At 42.3% G+C, this 20,500-nt stretch overlaps 1 protein-coding gene across 1 annotated transcript in view; it reads left to right on the top strand.

The window, feature by feature from the left end:
- RPAP3 (RNA polymerase II associated protein 3) overlaps positions 1-20,500 on the top strand; it is a 63,594-nt gene that overhangs the window by 4,668 nt on the left and 38,426 nt on the right. The window contains exons 3-10 of the mRNA XM_044277082.1: positions 585-728; positions 5,326-5,451; positions 6,853-6,980; positions 7,092-7,213; positions 8,720-8,790; positions 10,712-10,858; positions 13,845-13,972; positions 14,776-14,897. Coding sequence (XP_044133017.1) covers positions 585-728; positions 5,326-5,451; positions 6,853-6,980; positions 7,092-7,213; positions 8,720-8,790; positions 10,712-10,858; positions 13,845-13,972; positions 14,776-14,897 — 988 coding nt within the window. The remainder of the gene's footprint in view (positions 1-584; positions 729-5,325; positions 5,452-6,852; positions 6,981-7,091; positions 7,214-8,719; positions 8,791-10,711; positions 10,859-13,844; positions 13,973-14,775; positions 14,898-20,500) is intronic.

Here is a 20,500-nt window from a genome sequence, read left to right as displayed (position 1 = left end):
CTTTGAGCACTGCTTTGTAATACCCCCCTGTGCTCTGCACACTCCCCCCTCCCCTTGATTGACAGGGCTAGACATCAGCATGCTAAGGAGAAAACTGTGTCCTGGCATCTACGTATCATATATTCTATGTACTGTAGCTTCACCATACTGAGATGTGCTCAGAAAGCGAATATACATATTACTGCTTTATTCATAAACTATCACATGTTCAAGTCCCCTAAGGGGACTTTATATAAGTGTAAACTTAAGTAAAAACAAGTTTTAAAAAATACTAAAAAACAAATTCAAATCGCCCCCCTTTCCTTGTAATAAAAATAAACATTTAGAATATAAAGATAATTTGTATCTCCACGTCACAAAGCACCCATACTATTAAAATATAAATATATTTATCCTGTACAATGAACGATGTAGAAGAAAACTAAAATCAAAATGGCCAATTTGCAGTTTTTGTTGCTCCACCTCCCCAATTTTTTTTTAAAAGTAAGTGGTTTATTCAACCCACTTGTCACTCAATATATTGCTGCTGTAAGAATGAAATATTTGACACCATGCATTAATATGTTAAAATACATTTCTTTTAGACACTACCCCCAATTAGAAACAAAGACTATAGAAAAAAGAAAAAGAGCAGAAGTAAAGTGTCGACTGAAGCTAAGAAAAATGAGGAGAACAAAAACCCTAAAAGAAAATTACATGACTACAACTACTGGGACAAGCTGGATGTGGTAAGCCGTAATAGTACAGGTCGTATCAGGCATTTCTTTCTACATACTGAAACCATGTTCTATGGAGTATTGCAGTTTGTGAGATTTATTTGAATTGTAACTGTTGTTGATAAATATTCACTTTGTTGCATTAATTTTGTGTATGAGACACATAAACCAGTAATATATTATAAAATATACAGAACATCAACCCCTTCTATCTCAGGCCAGTTTTCGCCCTCCTGCCCAGGCCATTTTTTGCTAATCTGATGCGTCACTTTATGTGGTAATAACTTTGGAACACTTTTATTTGTCCAAGCCATTCTGAGATTGTTTTCTTGTGACACATTGTACTTCATGACGGTCATAAATTTAAGTCAATATATTTTCCCTTTATTTATGAAAAAATCCCAAATTTTCCAAACATTTTGAAAAATTCGTAATTTTCAAAATTTTTATTTTTCCGCTTTTAAAACAGAAAGTGATACCTCATAAAATATTTATTACTTAACATTCCCCATATGTCTGCTTCATGTTGGCATCATTTTGTAAATGTAATTTTATTTTTTTAGGACGTTAGAAGGCTTAGAATGTTAAAAGCAATTTTTACGATTTTTAAGAAAATTTCAAAAAGCCACTTTTTAAGGACCAGTTCAGTTCTGAAGTCACTTTGTGGGGCTTACATAGTAGAACCCCCCCATAAATGACCCCATTGTAGAAACTACACCCCTCAAGTTACTCAAAACGGATTTTACAAACTTTGTTAACCCTTTAGGTGTTCCACAAGAATTAAAGGAAAATGGAGATGACATTTCTAAATGTTACTTTTTTGGCAAATTTTCCATTTGAATCCATTTTGTTCTTTAACACATCGAGGTTTAACAGCCAAACAAAACTTAATATCTATTACCCTGATTCTGTGGTTTACAGAAACACCCCACATGTGGTGGTAAACTGTTGTATGGGTGCATGGCAGGGCACAGAAGAAAAGGAGCGCCGTATGGTTTTTAGAAGGCAGATGTTTGCTGGACTGGTTTTTAGACACCATGTCCCATTTGAAGACCGCCTGATGCACCCTTCAGTAGAAAATGCAGAGGCTAATTTTTTGCAGGAAGAGTTACATTTTTTTATTGGTACAATTTTTGGGTACTTATGTTTTTTTGATCATTCAATATTACACTTTATGGGGCAAGGTGACCAAAAAATTGGTTTTGGCACAGTTTTTATTTATTTTTACAGCGTTCACTTGAGGGGTTAGGTCATGTAATATATTTTTATAGAGTAGGTCCTTAAGAACTCGGGAATACCTAATATGTATACTTTTTCTTATTTAAGTCTTACACAATAATAGCATTTTGCTATTATTGGGGCAGGGGTAGGCTGGGCTTAGGGGGTGCTAGTCGGCGCTGACTGATTAACGCGCATAACAAAACACAAGGTGCATATTAAAATATATAACACTATATAAACTGACTAGGGTCTCTGCTGCACTGTACCGTATTTTTCAACCTAGGTTTTAGAGTAGAACAATCAGAAAAAATATTTTTCATTACACCTCAGGTCAGACCAGCAATCAGACCCCCAATGTTAATCAGACCCCAGCCCCCATGTCAGCCATCATCCCTTATGTCAGCCCCCAGGGCAAATAAAAAATAAATTAAAAAAACACTTAACTCTCCTGCTCCTGGTCACCATCGCGATTCACTTCATCCTGCTGTCGGCTTTGTATCGCGGCACACTGTGTGAGGTTACAGAGCGACCTCGCGCTGTGCACAGCCGATAGCCGAGCTGAGGACCCTTCACCGCTTCCTGGTCCTCCTGTACTAATAAAGCGCTTCTATAATGGAAGCGCTTCATTAGTACCGCGTTAAAGACTGCCCTGATCGCCGCGGCTCGGCAAACAATCTTCCAGGGACCTGGGGCTGGATCTCCTTGGCCCCCGTAGAAGGCAGGTCCCCATGCCGTGCAAGGCATTGGGCAGCCTCTGCACGGCATCGGGCTGCCTTGTCACCCATCGGGTCCCTGCCACAGCAGCGCGGGAACCTGATGGGCTACCTCGCCTGCCGCAAACCCCTTCTATGTCGCGGTCAATCCTGACCGCGGCATGGAAGAGGTTAATCCGCCGGCATCGTCTTTTACAGCAGGGGCCTGGCTATCAGGGACTACCGGGCCCCTGTAGCGATCGGGCGCACACTGCTCAGGTGCCCGCCCGATCACCATGACGTAATAGTACTTAAAAATGGGGGAAGTCACCTGCCACCATGACGTACTATTACGTCATGTCGGGAAGTGGTTAAAGGCTATGTACATCTTTTGGGGGCAATTGTTTAATTTTCTCATACAATAGTAAATGTCATTAAAAGGTACTTGTCCTGCAAAAAACATGGCCTCATACAGCTTTGTGAATAGGAAGAATAAAAAAGTTATGGCTCTAGGAAAGCACGAAGTGAAAACAAAAACTGAAAATCACAGGGCCCTGAAGGAGTTAGGGTGGGTTCACATCTTACTTCTAGATTCCGTTATGGCTTTCCGTTATAACAAAAAATAACAGAATCGATAGGATGGAATGCAAAACGGAAGCCTTTAAGAGGCATTCCATTTTGATCCATCTTAATAGAAGTCTATGTGAATCATGACGTATTCGCGTGGTAACCGTTATGAAAGACTGTCGACAGGACTTTTTTCTCAGTTCTGCATAACGGAAATCAGACGGATCCGTTATGATTCCCATAGACTTCTATTAAGACGGAATGCCTTTTTAAAGGCTTCCGTTTTGCATTCCGTCGTCCTAATACAAGTCTTTGGGCAGTATAACGCACCCGTCCTTCCGTCTTATGGATTCCGTTATAACGGAAAGCCATAATGGAATCCAGAATGCAGATGTGAACCCACCCTTAGAGGTTTTCCATGATTTTAGCATCGATAGCCTATCCTGAGGATAGGCCATCAATGTCTGATCAATGGAGTCCAACATCCCGCCAATCAGCTGTTCTGCAATGACATCAGTTTGATGTATATGCCAGTTAAATCTCCCAGCATGTACCCCTGATTGATGCTTGTGTCTGTCACCCATGGGCTTCCATTTTATGTATAGAATAGCATAGTCTACTTCAGTATTTCATAAATTTTTATTTTTTTTGGAGGTTTACTCACATAAACAGGCCCAACAGAGTCTAAAATGATGCTCTGGCTAATGGAACCCTTTGTACATGCTGAGGGGAGATCATAAATGTTACAGAGCCTGAGACTAAGGCCCCTTTCACACGGGCGAGTTTTCCGCACGGGTGCAATGCGTGAGTGGAACGCATTGCACCCGCACTGAATCCCGACCCATTAATTTCTATGGGGCTGTGCACATGAGCGGTGATTTTCACGCATCACTTGTGCGTTGCGTGAAAATCGCAGCAAGCTCTATTTTGTGCGTTTTTCACGCAATGCAGGCCCCATAGAAGTGAATGGGGCTGCGTGAAAATTGCAAGCATCTGCAAGCAAGTGCGGATGCGGTGCGATTTTCACGCACGGTTTCTAGGTGACGATCGGGATGGGGACCCGATCAATAATATTTTCCCTTATGACATGGTTATAAGGGAAAATAATAGCATTCTGAATACAGAATGCAAAGTACAATAGGGCTTGAGGGGTTAAAAAAAATAAAAATAATTTAACTCCCCTTAATCCACTTGTTCGCGCAGCCAGCATCTCTTCTGTCTTGTTCTGTGAGGAATAGGACCTTTGATGACGTCACTACGCTCATCACGTGGTCGGTCACATGATCTTTTACCATAGTAATGGATCATGTGACGGACCACGTGATGAGCGTAGTGACGTCATCAAAGGTCCTATTCCTCACAGAAGAAGACAGAAGAGATGTCGGCTGTTCGAACAAGTGGATTAAGGTGAGTTAAATTTTATTTTATTTTTTTAACCCCTCAAGCCCTATTGTACTATGCATTCTGTATTCAGAATGCTATTATTTTCCCTTATAAACATGTTATAAGGGGAAATAATTACATTTATACAACCTTGAACCCAAACCTGAACTTCAGTGAAGAAGTTCGGGTCTGGGTACCACATTCAGTTTATCACGCGCGTGCAAAACGCATTGCACCCGCGCGACAAGAACTGAACAACGGAACGCAATCGCAGTCAAAACTGACTGCAAATGGGTACCTACTCGCACGGGTTTGCCGCAACGCATCCGGACCTTATCCGGACACGCTCGTGTGAAAAGGGCCTAAAAGGACCAAAATGATTTAAAGGCGTTATTTCATGAAGATGGCTTCTGTGGCCCCTCAGGGTGTAAACTTTTCCCATCTCTCCCCCCCCGCCCCCCCCCCCCCCTATGAGCTAGAACATACAGCTGCTCTATAAGTGCACCTCAGATTTGAATGCCCCCCCGCCCACATCCCATGTACTGCCATATATTCCCTGGCAAGTGTGATCAAGTGTAATCATCAGGCGCTAACAGTGATCACCTAATCTCCATACTGGCTTTGTTTAAAAAGGGGTAATGATTTGTGTCATTTTGGTGAACTAATAGCCTTCGATGTGCTGTATTTGCCATCACATGCATGCTAGGTTTGATTGCATAATTTATACAGGATCTTACATGTTTTAGGACAAAGCCTTGCAGGAGCTCGATAAAGAGGACAACACTAATGAATCAGTGTCTGCAGAGTCTGATTCCGGGGATGAAGATGGCATTAAAATTGATACAGAAAAGGCTTTAGCAGACAAAGAAAAGGTATACCTTACTTACATTTTACTTGTTTAGTAGTGTTCCTAAAATGGTACTATTTTACATTACTGCACTTTTGGGTCTGCTATTTTTGTGCTTAGTTGTTCTTTTGCTGTAATGCTGTTCAGTATGTCTATTTTATGTATTGAATACTGAAATCCATGTGCATTTCTGAGGAATTCAGACATGTAGACCGCTGCTCTGTTTCTTGCCCATACTTTACACTGCAGTTTAAGTTGTTTAGACCAGCTGCTGTTTAAAAGCGCAAATTCACCAGAAAATCAGTGCAAAGGAAACTCTTAGGCCTCTTTCACACGGGCGAGATTTCCGCGCGGGTGCGATGCGTGATGTGAACGCATTGCACCCGCACTGAATCCGGACTCTTTCATTTCTATGGGGCTGTGCACATGAGCGGTGATTTTAACGCATCACTTGTGCGTTGCGTGAAAATCGCAGCATGCTATATTTTGTGTGTTTTTCACGCAACAAAGGCCCCATAGAAGTGAATAGGGCTGCGTGAAAATCGCAAGCAACTGTGGATGCAGTGCGATTTTTTACGCACGGTTGCTAGGTGACGATTGGGATGGGGATCCGATCTTTATTATTTTCCCTTATAACATGGTTATAAGGGAAAATAATAGCATTCTCAATACAGAATGCTAAGTACAATAGGGCTGGAGGGGTTAAAAATAAATAAAATAATTTAACTCACCTCATCCAATTCTCTTCTGTCTTCATCTTTGCTCTGCACAGGAAAAGGACCTGTGGTGACGTCACTGCACTCATCGCATGGTCTGTCACATGATCCACCACCATGGTAATAGAGCATGTGATGGACCATGTGATGAGCGCAGTGATGTCATCAAAGGTCCTATTCCTACTGCGCAGCAAAGATGAAGACAGAAGAGATTCCGGCTGCGTGAACAAGTGGTTTAAGGTGAGTTAAATTATTTATTTATTTTAACCCCTCAAGCCCTATTGTACTATGCATTCTGTATTAAGAATGCCATTATTTTCACTTATAACCTTGTTATAAGGGAAAATAATACAGTCTACACAACACCGATCCAAAACCCGAACTTCTGTGAAGAAGTTCGGGTTTGGGTACCAAACATGCCGATTTTTCTCACGCACGTGCAAAACGCATTACAATGTTTTGCACTCGTGCATTTTCCTGCGACGCACCCGCATCTTATCCGGTCCTAAAACATGACGCCCATGTGAAAGAGGCCTTACTCTCCTCATGGCAAAAAAAGATGAAAAGAATAGAAGCAATATTGATCTGGTGGTTCTAAAAATCAGCGTTTTGATGGAATTGGGTCTTGGGTGATGGTCTGTTGATGACTTGGTATCTGTGGAAAGAAACTAATGCAGACAAAGCTGAAAAAGTTTTCATTTTTACTTCAGGGAAATAATTACTTTAAGGCTGGAAAGTATGATGAAGCTGTGCAGTGCTACACAAGAGGCATGGATGCTGATCCCTACAATGCTGTTCTGCCTACAAACCGAGCATCTGCGTTCTTTAGGCTAAAGAAGTAAGTGTTCTGTCCTGCTGGGGGTTTTCCTGAACAAGCTGACTTGATGATTTCCGTTTTATTTAAAGCTGAAAACATTTTCTTTCCATATGTTTTTTTTTATTTTTATAGGTACGCTGTTGCTGAGTCAGACTGCAATCTGGCTATTGCTTTAAACCGCAGTTACTGGAAAGCTTACGCTCGCAGAGGAGCCTGTCGTCTGGCATTGAAGAATTTCCAAGGAGCAAAGGAAGGTGTGTCATAAGTTTTTATTTTATTTTTTATGATTTTTGTACAGAAAGAAAACATTCGTCAGTGTGTATATATAACTTTTTGAGCTACCATCCTGCTCTGACAAACTGTTACATTATAGATTCAGTGTTCAAAGAAAGGTTTGGGAAGAACCCTACTGGGTAAGAAAAGAGTGCACTGATGGGGTTTAACCCACAGAACCATATAAAATCAATATATGAAAAGCAGGCTATCAAGCCACCTCAGCTAGATAATAAATCAAAGCAATTTAATATCTGTTAAGTGGTCAGACTTTTGACATCTCAGAAGTTCTGATGGTTGTGGTGCTTGTCCAGAAAGTTCAATCAGTTGCTGAAAAAAGGAGCAGAAGTGCCTAGCTGAGTGCTGTGCTCTACTATCGATTCTCCTTGGAGAGCAGTGTGCAATGTATGGACACTTGCCTCTCTAAGGATAGCCAATTAGTAACAAAGGGGCACAGTACTTAAACGATAACTGTCATATTTTGTTTTATTTGCTAGCTTATTAGAGTTAGGCGAGTAAGTCTGTCAATGATTGCCAAAATATCTTTAATTACCTTATAATAACAGCTTACATTAATGTCTGCTGTCCCTTTCCACTGCTCCCTTAAAAGACCGTTGCTATGGTTCACCTGTCTTCGACTAGGAAGACGGAGGGGCGGTCCTTCACACTGCATGCCTGCATTAGGCTTCAGAGTGAGGAGGCGTGTCTCAGTAATCCAATCTGATTGGCTGGCAGGAAGCTGCTGGGTTCAGCAAGTTTGTATGGGAAGTGAGGGAAGGCAGTTTTGGCCTCGGAGAACTGGCAGAGGAGCCATCTTGAGAAGATCCTCATAATGTAGGATTCAAAACAGCCGTAACTAAAGGGAAAACTCAAGGAAAACAGTAGTAAGTGAAGAAACTAACGATTGATTTATGCATAATGCTGCTGCAGCAGTAACATATGCTAAAAATGTATTTTTTGGATGAAAATATGACAGTTATCCTTTAACTAAATTCTTCTGCTCCTTTGTGTCAGTAACTAGTTGAGATCTCCGCAACCAGACCCAAAGATCAAACCATATGACGTCATAACTTTAATCGGACAATAGGAACACTTTAAATATCCTTTCTTGTTTAGCCATTTTTAAAACCATGCTAACATTACCTTGATGTCCTTTACTTCCGAATACAATATCGAAGTATGAAGTTAGGTATTCTTCTCCACTTTACTGTCACAATAAGATTTGTCATTTAGATTACTGGAAAAATAGATGGCAACACCAGCTTTCCAGGATTTAGATAAAAAAGGTTAAATTTTAAACTTTTTGGAGAGAAGAGAAACTCATAGACATTACCAGCGAGTTTCTTTTCATTTCAAAGAGAAACATAAATGCCTTAAACACTTGGGATTCATTTATTTTTACGGTTGTGCTGTCCCGGATCATTTTCTTCTGAAAACTATCTATTGGCAGATATTTCATTCATTTGATTGTTCTGTTTTCTGCATAGATTATGAAAAGGTCTTAGAACTGGAGTCAAACAATTTTGAAGCCACCAACGAGCTAAAGAAAATAGCCCTGGTAAGTATATCCTTCTCAATCAACTCCGTTTTGTTTGCTCTTAATCTCAATGACAGCAATGCATCTCAAAAAATGTATTACAGGGTACTAATAATAAAACAGCTAGAGGAGCAATTTCCTACCAAGTCACATGACTGAATGTAAAAGGAGCATGTTAGAGAGGCACAGTCTTTCAGAAGCAAAGATGGGATAGGTTCACAAATCTGCAGAAGACTGTGTCTAAAAATTCTTTGAACTGAAGAGGAAAGGGACCATTCAACTTGTTATCAGCACACAGTTCAAGACTCTGCATCTCTGATGGTATGGGATTGCATAAGTGCCTACGGTGTGGCCAGCTTACACATCTGGTAAGGAGCTATCGGTACTAAAGAACAACATATGCTCCCATCCAGACAATGTCTCCTTCAGGGAAGGCCTTGCATATTTCAGCAAGACAATGCTTAACCACATACATATCCTTTACAACAACATGGCTTCACAGAAGATGATTCCGGGTGCTAAACTGGTCCACCCGCAGTCCAGACCATTCTCCAATAGAAAACATTTGGCATGTCATGAAACTAAAAATATGGGAAAAGAAGGCCTAGGACTGAACAGCCAGAATCCTACATCAGAGAAGAATGGGACAACATTCCAAAACTTCAGCAGTTCTCCTAATTTCCGAGACATTTACTGACTGTTAAGAGGGGAGGCTACACAATGGGAGACATGGCCCTGTCCCAACTCTTTTCAGATGCGTTGCTGCCATGAGTTATTTTTTTCCATGAAATCAGATGTTGAAGTGAAGACATTTTACTATATGTGTTCTATGATCTATTGTGAATAAAATATGAGCCTGAGATTTGCTAATTATTGCATTGTTTTTACCTACATTGTACACAGCAAGCCAACTTTTTGGGGGAATTAGGGTTGTAATGTATTTTGTTTCACGGTTGCATGTAGTATTACACAATAGTTATGTGCAAGTATTGGAATTACCTTCTACTTATCATCTGATTATTTATGATTGACTGTACAATAAGTTTTTACATGCAACAGTTGGAATGACTTCTAACCAGTAAACCCATCTTTAGGGGAGAATATTATTTATTCAGTTCTGAAAGAAGGCCTCACAACCACACCCGCACATTCAGAGCCAAAAATATGTGAAGAATCATGTGGTCCTGTAGAAAGTCCACCTTGGTAGATACATTCACTCAATGCGTTAACCATTTTTTATTTTCTGTGTTCAGCAAAGATGCCTGCTTTAAAGGGGTTGTCTCAGAGCAGGAAACGGATAATAATAAAAAAAAATAGCCATTAAACAGATGCTGCTCCAGTGCGGCAGCGGTTACATCACGTACCTCATTCATTTGGCTGCAGCAGTCACATGAATTGTGTGTGATGTCATCACTGTATGACCGGCAGAGACCACCAGAGGGGGGGGGGGGGGGGGGGGCAGCACATTTAAAGGGTGAGTAATGTTTATTTTTCAGGTTATACAAACTCCTGCTCCAGGTGAAGTTTCTTAAAAGGGTTATGCCATGACAGATGTAAAAAATGAAAATCATACATCGTATAGTACATGACAGCCTCTATCTAACACAGCTAGAACCAGCCCTGTACCTCATATGGATCCACAGATCTCCTATTCATTGCTCCAATTGTTCTGCCGGATTTATGTCAAGCTAACAGCTCAGGGACGTGTCCTTACTCAGGAGTGGTGTTCTTTCTGCTGTAACTGCCACAGCTTAACTGAGCATGTGCAAACACCTCAGCGAGGTGGACAGAGAAATAAGGAAAAGAACAAACAGCAGGAGGCGCTATACAGATACATTTTATTGAATAGCTCACTGGCTAAAATGTAGACTATTTTTTGTGGCACAACCCTTTTAATATCTTGAACAACCCCTTTAATCAACTATTTGTGTGTATATTTTAGGAGCTTCAGTCATCCTCAAGTACATTACAGGAAAAAGAAGACATTAGGGAAAACATTGAGGAGAAAAGTTCAGAAATATCTGAAGAAGAAAAGAAACATATAGAAGCGCAACAGCTGAAACAAAAAGCCATTGTACAGAAAGATCTGGTATGTTTTAATACCTTAAAATATAAAAAATGCCTTTAAACCCTGAAAATATAATTGCATCCAGTAAGCCGCCTCTGAGAGCGCTAATTGTGGGATGAACAGAAAATGATTCTGTGTGGTCGCATGGTGTATCAGATTGGGTCATATGATGATTTTCAGATTTGCCAGGAAGTGCTTCTTTTCCGCCCTACTATTTGGCTCTTTGGACAGGATATAACTGAACCAAGCAACTATTAGGCCTCTTTCTCACGGGCGTCATGTTTTTTGCCCGGATAAGATGCGGGTGCGTTGCGGGAAAATGCGCGATTTTTCCACGCGAGTGCAAAACATTGTAATGCGTTTTGCACGCGCGTGAGAAAAATCGGCATAATTGGTACCCAAACCCGAACTTCTTCACAGAAGTTCGGGTTTGGGTTAGGTGTTCTATAGATTGTATTATTTTCCCTTATAACATGGTTATAAGGGAAAATAATAGCATTCTTAATACAGAATGCTTAGTAAAATAGGGCTGGAGGGGTTAAAAAAATATATATATTAACTCACCTTAATCCACTTGATCGCGCAGCCGGCATCTCTTCTGTCTTCTTCTTTGCTGTGCACAGGAATAGGGCCTTTGATGACATCACTGTGCTCATCACATGGTCCAATCACATAGTTCATCACCATGGTGAGGGACCATGTGATTGGATCATGTGATGTGACGTCACCACAGGTCCTTAGCCGGCAGCTTAACATTACAGAAAACGACAGAGATCTGCAACTACGCGATCAAGTGGACTCGGTGAGTTTAATATTTTTTTATTTTTAACCCCTCCATCACTATTTTACTTTGCAGTCTGTATTCAGAATGCTATTATTTTCCCTTATAACCATGTTATAAGGGAAAATAATACAGATCGGGTCTCCAGCCCAATCGTCTCCTATCAACCATGAGTTAAAATCACACCGCATCCGCACTTGCTTGCGGATGCTTGCGATTTTCACGCGGCCCCATTCACACTTCTATGGGGCCTGCGTTGCATGAAAAACGCAGAATATAGAGCTTGCTGCGATTTTCATGCAACGCACAAATGATGCGTGAAAATCACAGCTCATGTGCACAGCCCCATAGAAATGAATGGGTCCGGATTCAGTGCGGGTGCAATGCGTTCACCTCACACATTGCATCCGCGCGGAATACTCGCCCATGTGAAAGGGGCATTAGGGTGTCATTTTAATGTGCTTTATATTAGGTCTTCCACAGTGACAGCTCCTCTTTATAAGGCCTCATGCACACGACCGTTGTGTGTTTTGCAGTCCGCAAATTGCAGATCCGCAAAACACAGTTGGTGTCCTCGTGCGTTCTGCCGGCACGGACAACTATTGATAGAACTGCCTATTCTTGTCCGCAAAACTGACAAGAATAGGACAGTTTTTTTTGCGGACCATGGAACGGAGCAACGGATAGGGACAGCTCACGTAGTGCTGTCCGCATCTTTTGCGGCCCCATTGAAGTGAATGAGTCCGCATCCGAGCCGCAAAAACTGTGGCTCGGAGGCGGACCAAAACAATGGTCGTGTGCATGAGGCCTAAAGTCCACTTAGTGACCAAATTATGAGTAAATACCTAATCATCTCATCATAATGAATAAAACATTCAGATGTTAAAACAACAACCAAAATGTGAAAATGTGATCTTAGTGACTTTGTATGGAGGACCTGTTGGTAACACCCAGAACTGCTGCCCATTTTAGATTTTCACAAATAATAGCCCTTAGGCCTCTTTCACATGGGCGAGATTTCCGCGCGGGTGCAATGCATGAGGTGAACGCATTGCACCCGCACATTCATTTCTATGGGGCTGTGCACATGAGCGGTGATTTTCACGCATCACTTGTGTGTTGCGTGAAAATCGCAGCATGCTCTATTTTGCTTGTTTTTCACGCAACGCAGGCCCCATAGAAGTGAATGGGGCTGCGTGAAAATCGGAAGCAACTGTGGATGCGGTGCGATTTTCACGCACGGTTGCTAGGAGACGATCAGGATGGGGACCCAATCATTATTAATTTCCCTTATAACATGGTTATAAGGGAAAATAATAGCATTCTGAATACAGAATGCATAGTACAATAGGGCTTGAGGGGAATTTTTTTTATTTAACTCCCCTTAATCCACTTGTTCGCGCAGCCAGCATCTCTTCTGTCTTGTTCTGTGAGGAATAGGACCTTTGATGACGTCACTACGCTCATCACATGGTCCGTCACCATGGTAAAAGATCATAATTTAACTTGCCTTTATCCACTTGTTCGCGCAGCCCGGCTTCTCTTCTGCCTTCATCTGTGAGGAAAAGGACCTATGGTGATGCCACTGCGCTCATCACATGGTCCGTCACCACAGGTCCTTTACCCAGGTCCTGAAGAAAGAAGACAGAAGAGAAGCCGGGCTGCGCGAACAAGTGGATTAAGGTGAGTTAAATTATTTTTTTATATTTTTTAACCCCTCCAGCCCTATTTTACTAAGCATTCTGTATTAAGAATGCTATTATTTTCCCTTATAAACATGTTATAAGGGAAAATAATACAATCTGCACAACATCTAACCCAAACCCGAACTTCTATGAAGAAGTTCGGGTCTGGATACCAAATATGCAGATTTTTCTCACACGCGTGCAAAACGCATTAAAATGTTTTGCACTTGCGCGGAAAAATCACGCATTTTCCCGCAACGCACCCGCATCTTATCCGGCCCAAAACCATGACGCCCGTGTGATAGAGGCCTTAGTGTTTCAGTTGGAATATTTTTGTATAATTTGTGAGGACATATGTGAACACTGTGCACCAAGGTGGATGGGCCACAGCACATCTAAGTGTGTACTTACCCAGTACTAAACTTTGTGACTGTGAAGTACACTGCCATTGCATAGTGAGTTGTAGCCATTGGTTCTCCTACATACTACGACTGTGTACCCCGTCAGGATGGTAAACAAAATTCTATTTCCTGTGTTACAGGGAAATGCTTACTTTAAAGAAGGAAAGTATGAATTTGCCATTGAATGCTACACACAAGGAATTGCAGCAGATAGCACAAACGCACTGTTACCAGCAAATCGAGCCATGGCCTACCTGAAAATTCTAAAGTAAGGATCATATTTCAGCTGCATGTGATATACTGTTCGATTTGATGCTGGATCATGTTAGATGATCACTGCTGTGTTTCTGTCGGGAAGGAGGAAGGGCTGATGTGTACTTCCTTTGAGTCTGATGCTAGGCATTCACTAAAAATATCTGACTGTTGTGTAAGCTCCTAAGCTCCCTCTAGTGGTGTCTGCAGGCAACCAGAATGTTATCATTTATCTGTATCTATTTGGAAGACTTGGAGTTCCCTATCTGTGGCCTCTTTATAGATTAACCAAGACCTGTATCTGCTCAGAGTTACATTATAAAAAGAGAACATTCACTAAAAGGGATTGTCTGGCGATCTGCATTGGTGAGAAGGGTGCGAAGTAGCCATGACCAGTAGCGGTGGGAACCCAGCCAGAAAGACCCCGGTGGGGGAAACGGCCCCTTTAAGGCTCTTCTCCCACTATGTTCACGAGTTATTTATTATTATATAAATATGGGCTATCAATGTAACAGGGATCAAAATTTGCTCGAGAGAGAATAATCCTGAATGGCCATTTGATGTCTTCCAACTTGTGTTGTCTAAAGTCAAGGTCATTTCCTGCCAATCACTTCTTTATGTAACTCCTTTAGAGACCTTTGTGCGAACAGAGTGACATTTAAGAATGTGAATGTACAAGAAAAAGGTCAGAAGAAGGTTAATGGTTGTGAATCAATAGTGCTCTCATTTTGTGCTAAAAATAATTTCTCCTCTGCGGCAGGTCTCCTATGAGTAAGCCTTGCTATACTGATTGTACACATGTGGTTGTGTTTCTTTCAGATACCAGGAAGCAGAGGAAGACTGCACACAGGCCATAGCTTTAGATACTTCATATGGAAAAGCGTTTGCCAGAAGAGGGACTGCAAGAGTAATGCTTGGCAAACTGAGGGAGGCGAAAGAAGGTGAAATTCTTAGCGTGTCGTGTTTAATGACCAGCATGTCCACACAGAACATATTTCCTGCAGATTGTACATGCAGATTTGTGCAGGTAAAATCTGCCGTGGATTACAGTACCAGGCAGGTGGATGAAGTGTTACAAATCCCATCCATGTGCTGGGGACTTTTTCTGTGTGGACGTTGACATACCTATTTTAAAATCCACTGCATATCAATTTCTGTTGCAGATTTTCATCACACATTTCACCCCTTTAAAGGGAACCTGTCACTAGTTTTATGGTGTCCTAACTAAGGGCAACATATATAAGTGACTGATTCTCTTAGCAAAATGCTGGGTCACTTTCTTTAATTGACCCAGTCAATCTGCCACATCTTGTATTAAAAAGCTCCAGCTTATCATGATGAGTCATGAATATTCACGAGCTCCTGACTCTCTCCACCTACCTGCTGCTGATTGACAGTTTGTTTCCATATGAATCAGCAGCAGGTGGGCAGGGGAGCGGCTATAGCTCTGAATTAAATATACGCTGGACTCAATAACATCACACTGGACTCCAATCAGCTCATTAGCATGCGGCATCTTTGTGTGTATATTATGAGGTAACCATCTGTCACACCAGTAAGTGAATACATCTAAGGCACTTTTTAGTAGTTAATGATTGTATATAATTAGTTAGATTATAATCAAATATCCACATGACAGGTTCCCTTTAAGTGTAACAGGAGTGAAATCCACTGTGAATCTGCATTTTACATATGGGATTTTGCAACACATTCATCATGGATTTGAAGCGAGATCGATAGCAGAACATTTCTGTCGCAGGTGGACTTGACCTTGTACTACTGTGGTTATTCAGTAGTTAAAAATATTACAAAACTCAACATTCTTATCACTGCGATTAATATTATTAGACTCCGTAATACTCTGGATACATTTCATTTTATCGTTCTAGTTGCTGAGGAACATATTTCATCTAAAGTCTGGATATACAACTCCAGGCAAAGTGGAATTTCTGATATTGACCATGTTAGCAGCAGTCTTTATTAAAGGGATTTTCCAGCCTTTACTGAGTGATGGCCTGTCCTCAGGATAGACCATCACTAACTGATCGGTGGGGGCTAGCACCCCGCACTCCTTCTGATCAGCTGTTCGGGTATAGCTCGGTTTCCAGAAATCGGCCCAGAACTACACAGCACTCATTCATGATAAGGGTGCATTCACACGACCGTATCCATTTTTGTGGACCGTAAATTGCGAATTTTCAAAACACGGATACCGTCCGTTTGTTTTGCATTTTGTGGATCGGTACGTCCTGCCCAAAGATAGATATGCCTCTTTTTGTCGGCAAAACAGACAAGAATTTTTTTGCAGGGCCTCGGGATGGACATGCGGATGCGGACAGCACACAGTGTGCTGTCCTCATTTTAATGGGTCTGCATGTGTGAATGGAACCCAACTGTCTTGCAGTAAAACTATCAGAGCCCAGGTTTCATTTTACCCGAGCAGTGTAAGAAATAAGGCCCATCATATACCAGTTGAGTGGTACTCTGTGAGGACGGCAGTAGTATGCATGTTTCCAACAAAGTTTTGCGATAGTAAAGGCCTATGTACCCAAAGGCTTATCCACAGGAATGTTTTGCTGGTCAGACCTTTCTGTACCAGCGAAAAGCAATATGCAAGGTTTGGTGCAGAAGTGGCGTAACTGGATCCATGGCCGATGCCCAAAAAATGTAGACGTCCACATCATCAGGCACCTGTCATTGTTGCAGATATCTAGGAGAGGATTATGAGAAGCTCTCTATACAAAAATGATCCCAACAGGTACATATTGGAACATGTCAGTGTGCAGTGAAATTGCTTCACCTAAAGCCATACTGAGTATCGAAGGTTCTCTTGTGCAAGAACAAACTTGTGTTTTTCATGGCCTACCCTAATTTTATCTAGTGCACTTAAAGAGGACCGTTCACTAGAATAAAAAATCGAAACTAACTATACAGACATGTAGAGCGGTGCCCAGGGATCTCCCTGCACTTACTGTTATACCTGGGCGCCGCTCCGTTCTCCCGGTATAGCCTCCGGTATCTTCATATGTTAGGCTCCACCCAGTGGAACCTGCCGGTGTCTCCTCCCATGCTGTAGTGCTGGCCAATCGCAGGGCTCAGCTCATAGCCTGAGAGGCTTTTTTTCTCTCTCAGGCTATGAGCTGAGCCCTGCGATTGGCCAGCACTACAGCATGGGAGAATGAGACGCCGGCAGGTTCCCCTGGGTGGAGCCTAACTATGAAGATACCGGAGGCTATACCGGGAGAACGGAGCGGCGCCCAGGTATAACAGTAAGTGCAGGGAGATCCCTGGGCGCCGCTCTCCATGTCTGTATAGTTAGTTTTGATATTTTTTTTTTTTTTTTTTTATTCTAGTGAAAGGTCCTCTTTAAATAGACTGAATATAGGTTGTGGTCAGTGGGGGGAATGTATCAAGTTTCTGTGCCGGTTTTCTGGAATACAAAAGTTGCAGATATTGGTGCAAGTGTAGGTTTGCGCCAAAATTGGTGACGTTTTGACCACCAACCTTACTACATTTACAAACTGTGAGAGGGTGCGAGATGCCATTGGGACCTCCACAGCCCTACGCTTACCAGATGCCAACTACCTTGTTTGCTTAGATTTCTTTTTCTGGAGCATGAACTTCCTGCTGATGCGCTTTATGCCTCTTTAATGATTCTGACACAACACTTAACACTTAAGCCACAGTCTTTAATAATAGAATATTCAGTGTATATACAGTACAGACCAAAAGTTTGGACACACCTTCTCATTCAAAGAGTTTTCTTTATTTTCATGACTATGAAAATTGTAGATTCACACTGAAGGCATCAAAACTATGAATTAACACATGTGGAATTATATACATAACAAAAAAGTGTGAAACAACTGAAAATATGTCATATTCTAGGTTCTTCAAAGTAGCCACGTTTTGCTTTGATTACTGCTTTGCACACTCTTGGCACTCTCTTGATGAGCTTCAAGAGGTAGTCACCTGAAATGGTCTTCCAACAGTCTTGAAGGAGTTCCCAGAGATGCTTAGCACTTGTTGGTCCTTTTGCCTTCACTCTGCGGTCCAGCTCACCCCAAACCATCTTGATTGGGTTCAGGTCCGGTCACTGTGGAGGCCAGGTCATCTGGTGCAGCACCCCATCACTCTCCTTCATGGTCAAATAGCCCTTACACAGCCTGGAGGTGTGTTTGGGGTCATTGTCCTGTTGAAAAATAAATGATGGTCCAACTAAACACAAACCGGATGGAATAGCATGCCGCTGCAAGATGCTGTGGTAGCCATGCTGGTTCAGTATGCCTTCAATTTTGAATAAATCCCCAACAGTGTCACCAGCAAAGCACCCCCACACCATCACACCTCCTCCTCCATGCTTCACGGTGGGAACCAGGCATGTAGAGTCCATCCGTTCACCTTTTCTGCGTCGCACAAAGACACGGTGGTTGGAACCAAAGATCTCAAATTTGGACTCCTCAGACCAAAGCACAGATTTCCACTAGTCTAATATCTATTCCTTGTGTTCTTTAGCCCAAACAAGTCTCTTCTGCTTGTTGCCTGTCCTTAGCAGTAGTTTCCTAGCAGATATTCTACCATGAAGGCCTGATTCACACAGTCTCCTCTTAACAGTTGTTCTAGAGCAGTGTTTCCCAACCAGCGTGCCCCCAGCTGTTGCAAAACTACAACTCCCAGCATGCCTTGACAGCCTTTGGCTGTGCGGGCATGCTGGGAGTTGTAGTTTTGTAACAGCTGGAGGCACACTGGTTGGGAAACGCTGTTCTAGAGATGTGTCTGCTGCTAGAACTCTGTGTGGCATTAACCTGGTCTCTAATCTGAGCTGCTGTTAACCTGCGATTTCTGAGGCTGGTGACTCGGATGAACTTATCCTCCGCAGCAGAGGTGACTCTTGGTCTTCCTTTCCTGGGGCGGTCCGCATGTGAGCCAGTTTCTTTGTAGCGCTTGATGGTTTTTGTGACTGCACTTGAGGACACTTTCAAAGTTTTCCCAATTTTTCGGACTGACTGACCTTCATTTCTTAAAGTAATGATAGCCACTCGTTTTTCTTTACTTAGCTGCTTTTTTCTTGCCATAATACAAATTCTAACAGTCTATTCAGTAGGACTATCAGCTGTGTATCCACCTGACTTCTCCACAACGCAACTGATGGTCCCAACCCCATTTATAAGGCAAGAAATCCCACTTATTAAACCTGACAGGGCACACCTGTGAAGTGAAAACCATTTCAGGTGACTACCTCTTGAAGCTCATCAAGAGAATGCCAAGAGTGTGCAAAGCAGTAATCAAAGCAAAAGGTGGCTACTTTGAAGAACCTAGAATATGACATATTTTCAGTTGTTTCATACTTTTTTGATAAGTATATAATTCCACATGTGTTAATTCATAGTTTTGATGCCTTTAGTGTGAATCTACAATTTTCATAGTCATGAAAATAAAGAAAACTCTTTGAATGAGAAGGTGTGTCCAAACTTTTGGTCTGTACTGTATATCGCCTACAATGAGCCTCTTCCCAGTGATGGGGGACATGTATACACCTTAGCCCCATTCACAATTACAGTGGAATCCAGACATTTTCTGGAGTATTCCCGCAGTATCTGTCCCGGACTTAACCCAGACTTTTTCTCCCAAGAGCCCTAGTACTAACTCCGGGTTATGTCAAGTGAGCGCATGTGTGAAAACAGCAGTAAATGTTCCAGAAAATCACAGTGGGCATTGCCTAAAGTTCCTGCCCCTTGTCTAGGGACCTGGAACATTTCCTTTGTAGAGAGAACGCACCCGACATGGAACATCTCCGGTGTGATGGCTACATGTGTGAAAAGTCAACTGCAGTAAATCTCCGGACCTGATAATCCAGAAATATTCCGGAGTTTATAGTCTCTGAAGTTTCAGGTTCATCCTTGTGCAACAGACAGGAAGGGCAGTTCTAGGTAAGTGCGGGTAAATCCACACACCCCAGAAATGCTGTGGAACATCTGCAGCAGACAAATCTCATCCATGCACTATATAAGGCTACTTTCACACTAGCGTTCTGCTGTCCGCTCGTGAGCTCCGTTTGAAGGAGCTCACGAGCGGAGCAGAACGCTTCCGTCCAGCCCTGATGCAGTCTGAATGGATGCGGATCCGCTCAGACTGCATCAGTCTGGCGGCGTTCAGCCTCCGCTCCGCACGGCCAGGCGGACAGCTGAACGCTGCTTGCAGCGTTCAGCTGTCCGCCTGGCCGTGCGGATCCGTCCAGACTTACAATGTAAGTCAATGGGAACGGATCCGCTTGAAGATGACACCGTATGGCTCAATCTTCAAGCGGATCCGTCCCCCATTGACTTTACATTGAAAGTCTGAACGGATCCGCTCAGGCTACTTTCGCACTTAGAAATTTTTCTAAGTTATTAATGCAGACGGATCCGTACTGAACGGAGCCTCCGTCTGCATTAATATGATCGGATCCGTTCAGAACGGATCCGATCAAACACAAGTGTGAAAGTAGCCTAATCTGTTCACGTGGAAATTGACTTGTGGTGCACGTTTTTACATTTGCAATGAA

Source organism: Bufo gargarizans, chromosome 2, assembly GCF_014858855.1.
Source record: "Bufo gargarizans isolate SCDJY-AF-19 chromosome 2, ASM1485885v1, whole genome shotgun sequence".
In the NCBI taxonomy this organism is placed as follows: Eukaryota; Metazoa; Chordata; class Amphibia; order Anura; family Bufonidae; genus Bufo; species Bufo gargarizans.
This window is presented reverse-complemented; position numbering and strand designations above follow the sequence as displayed.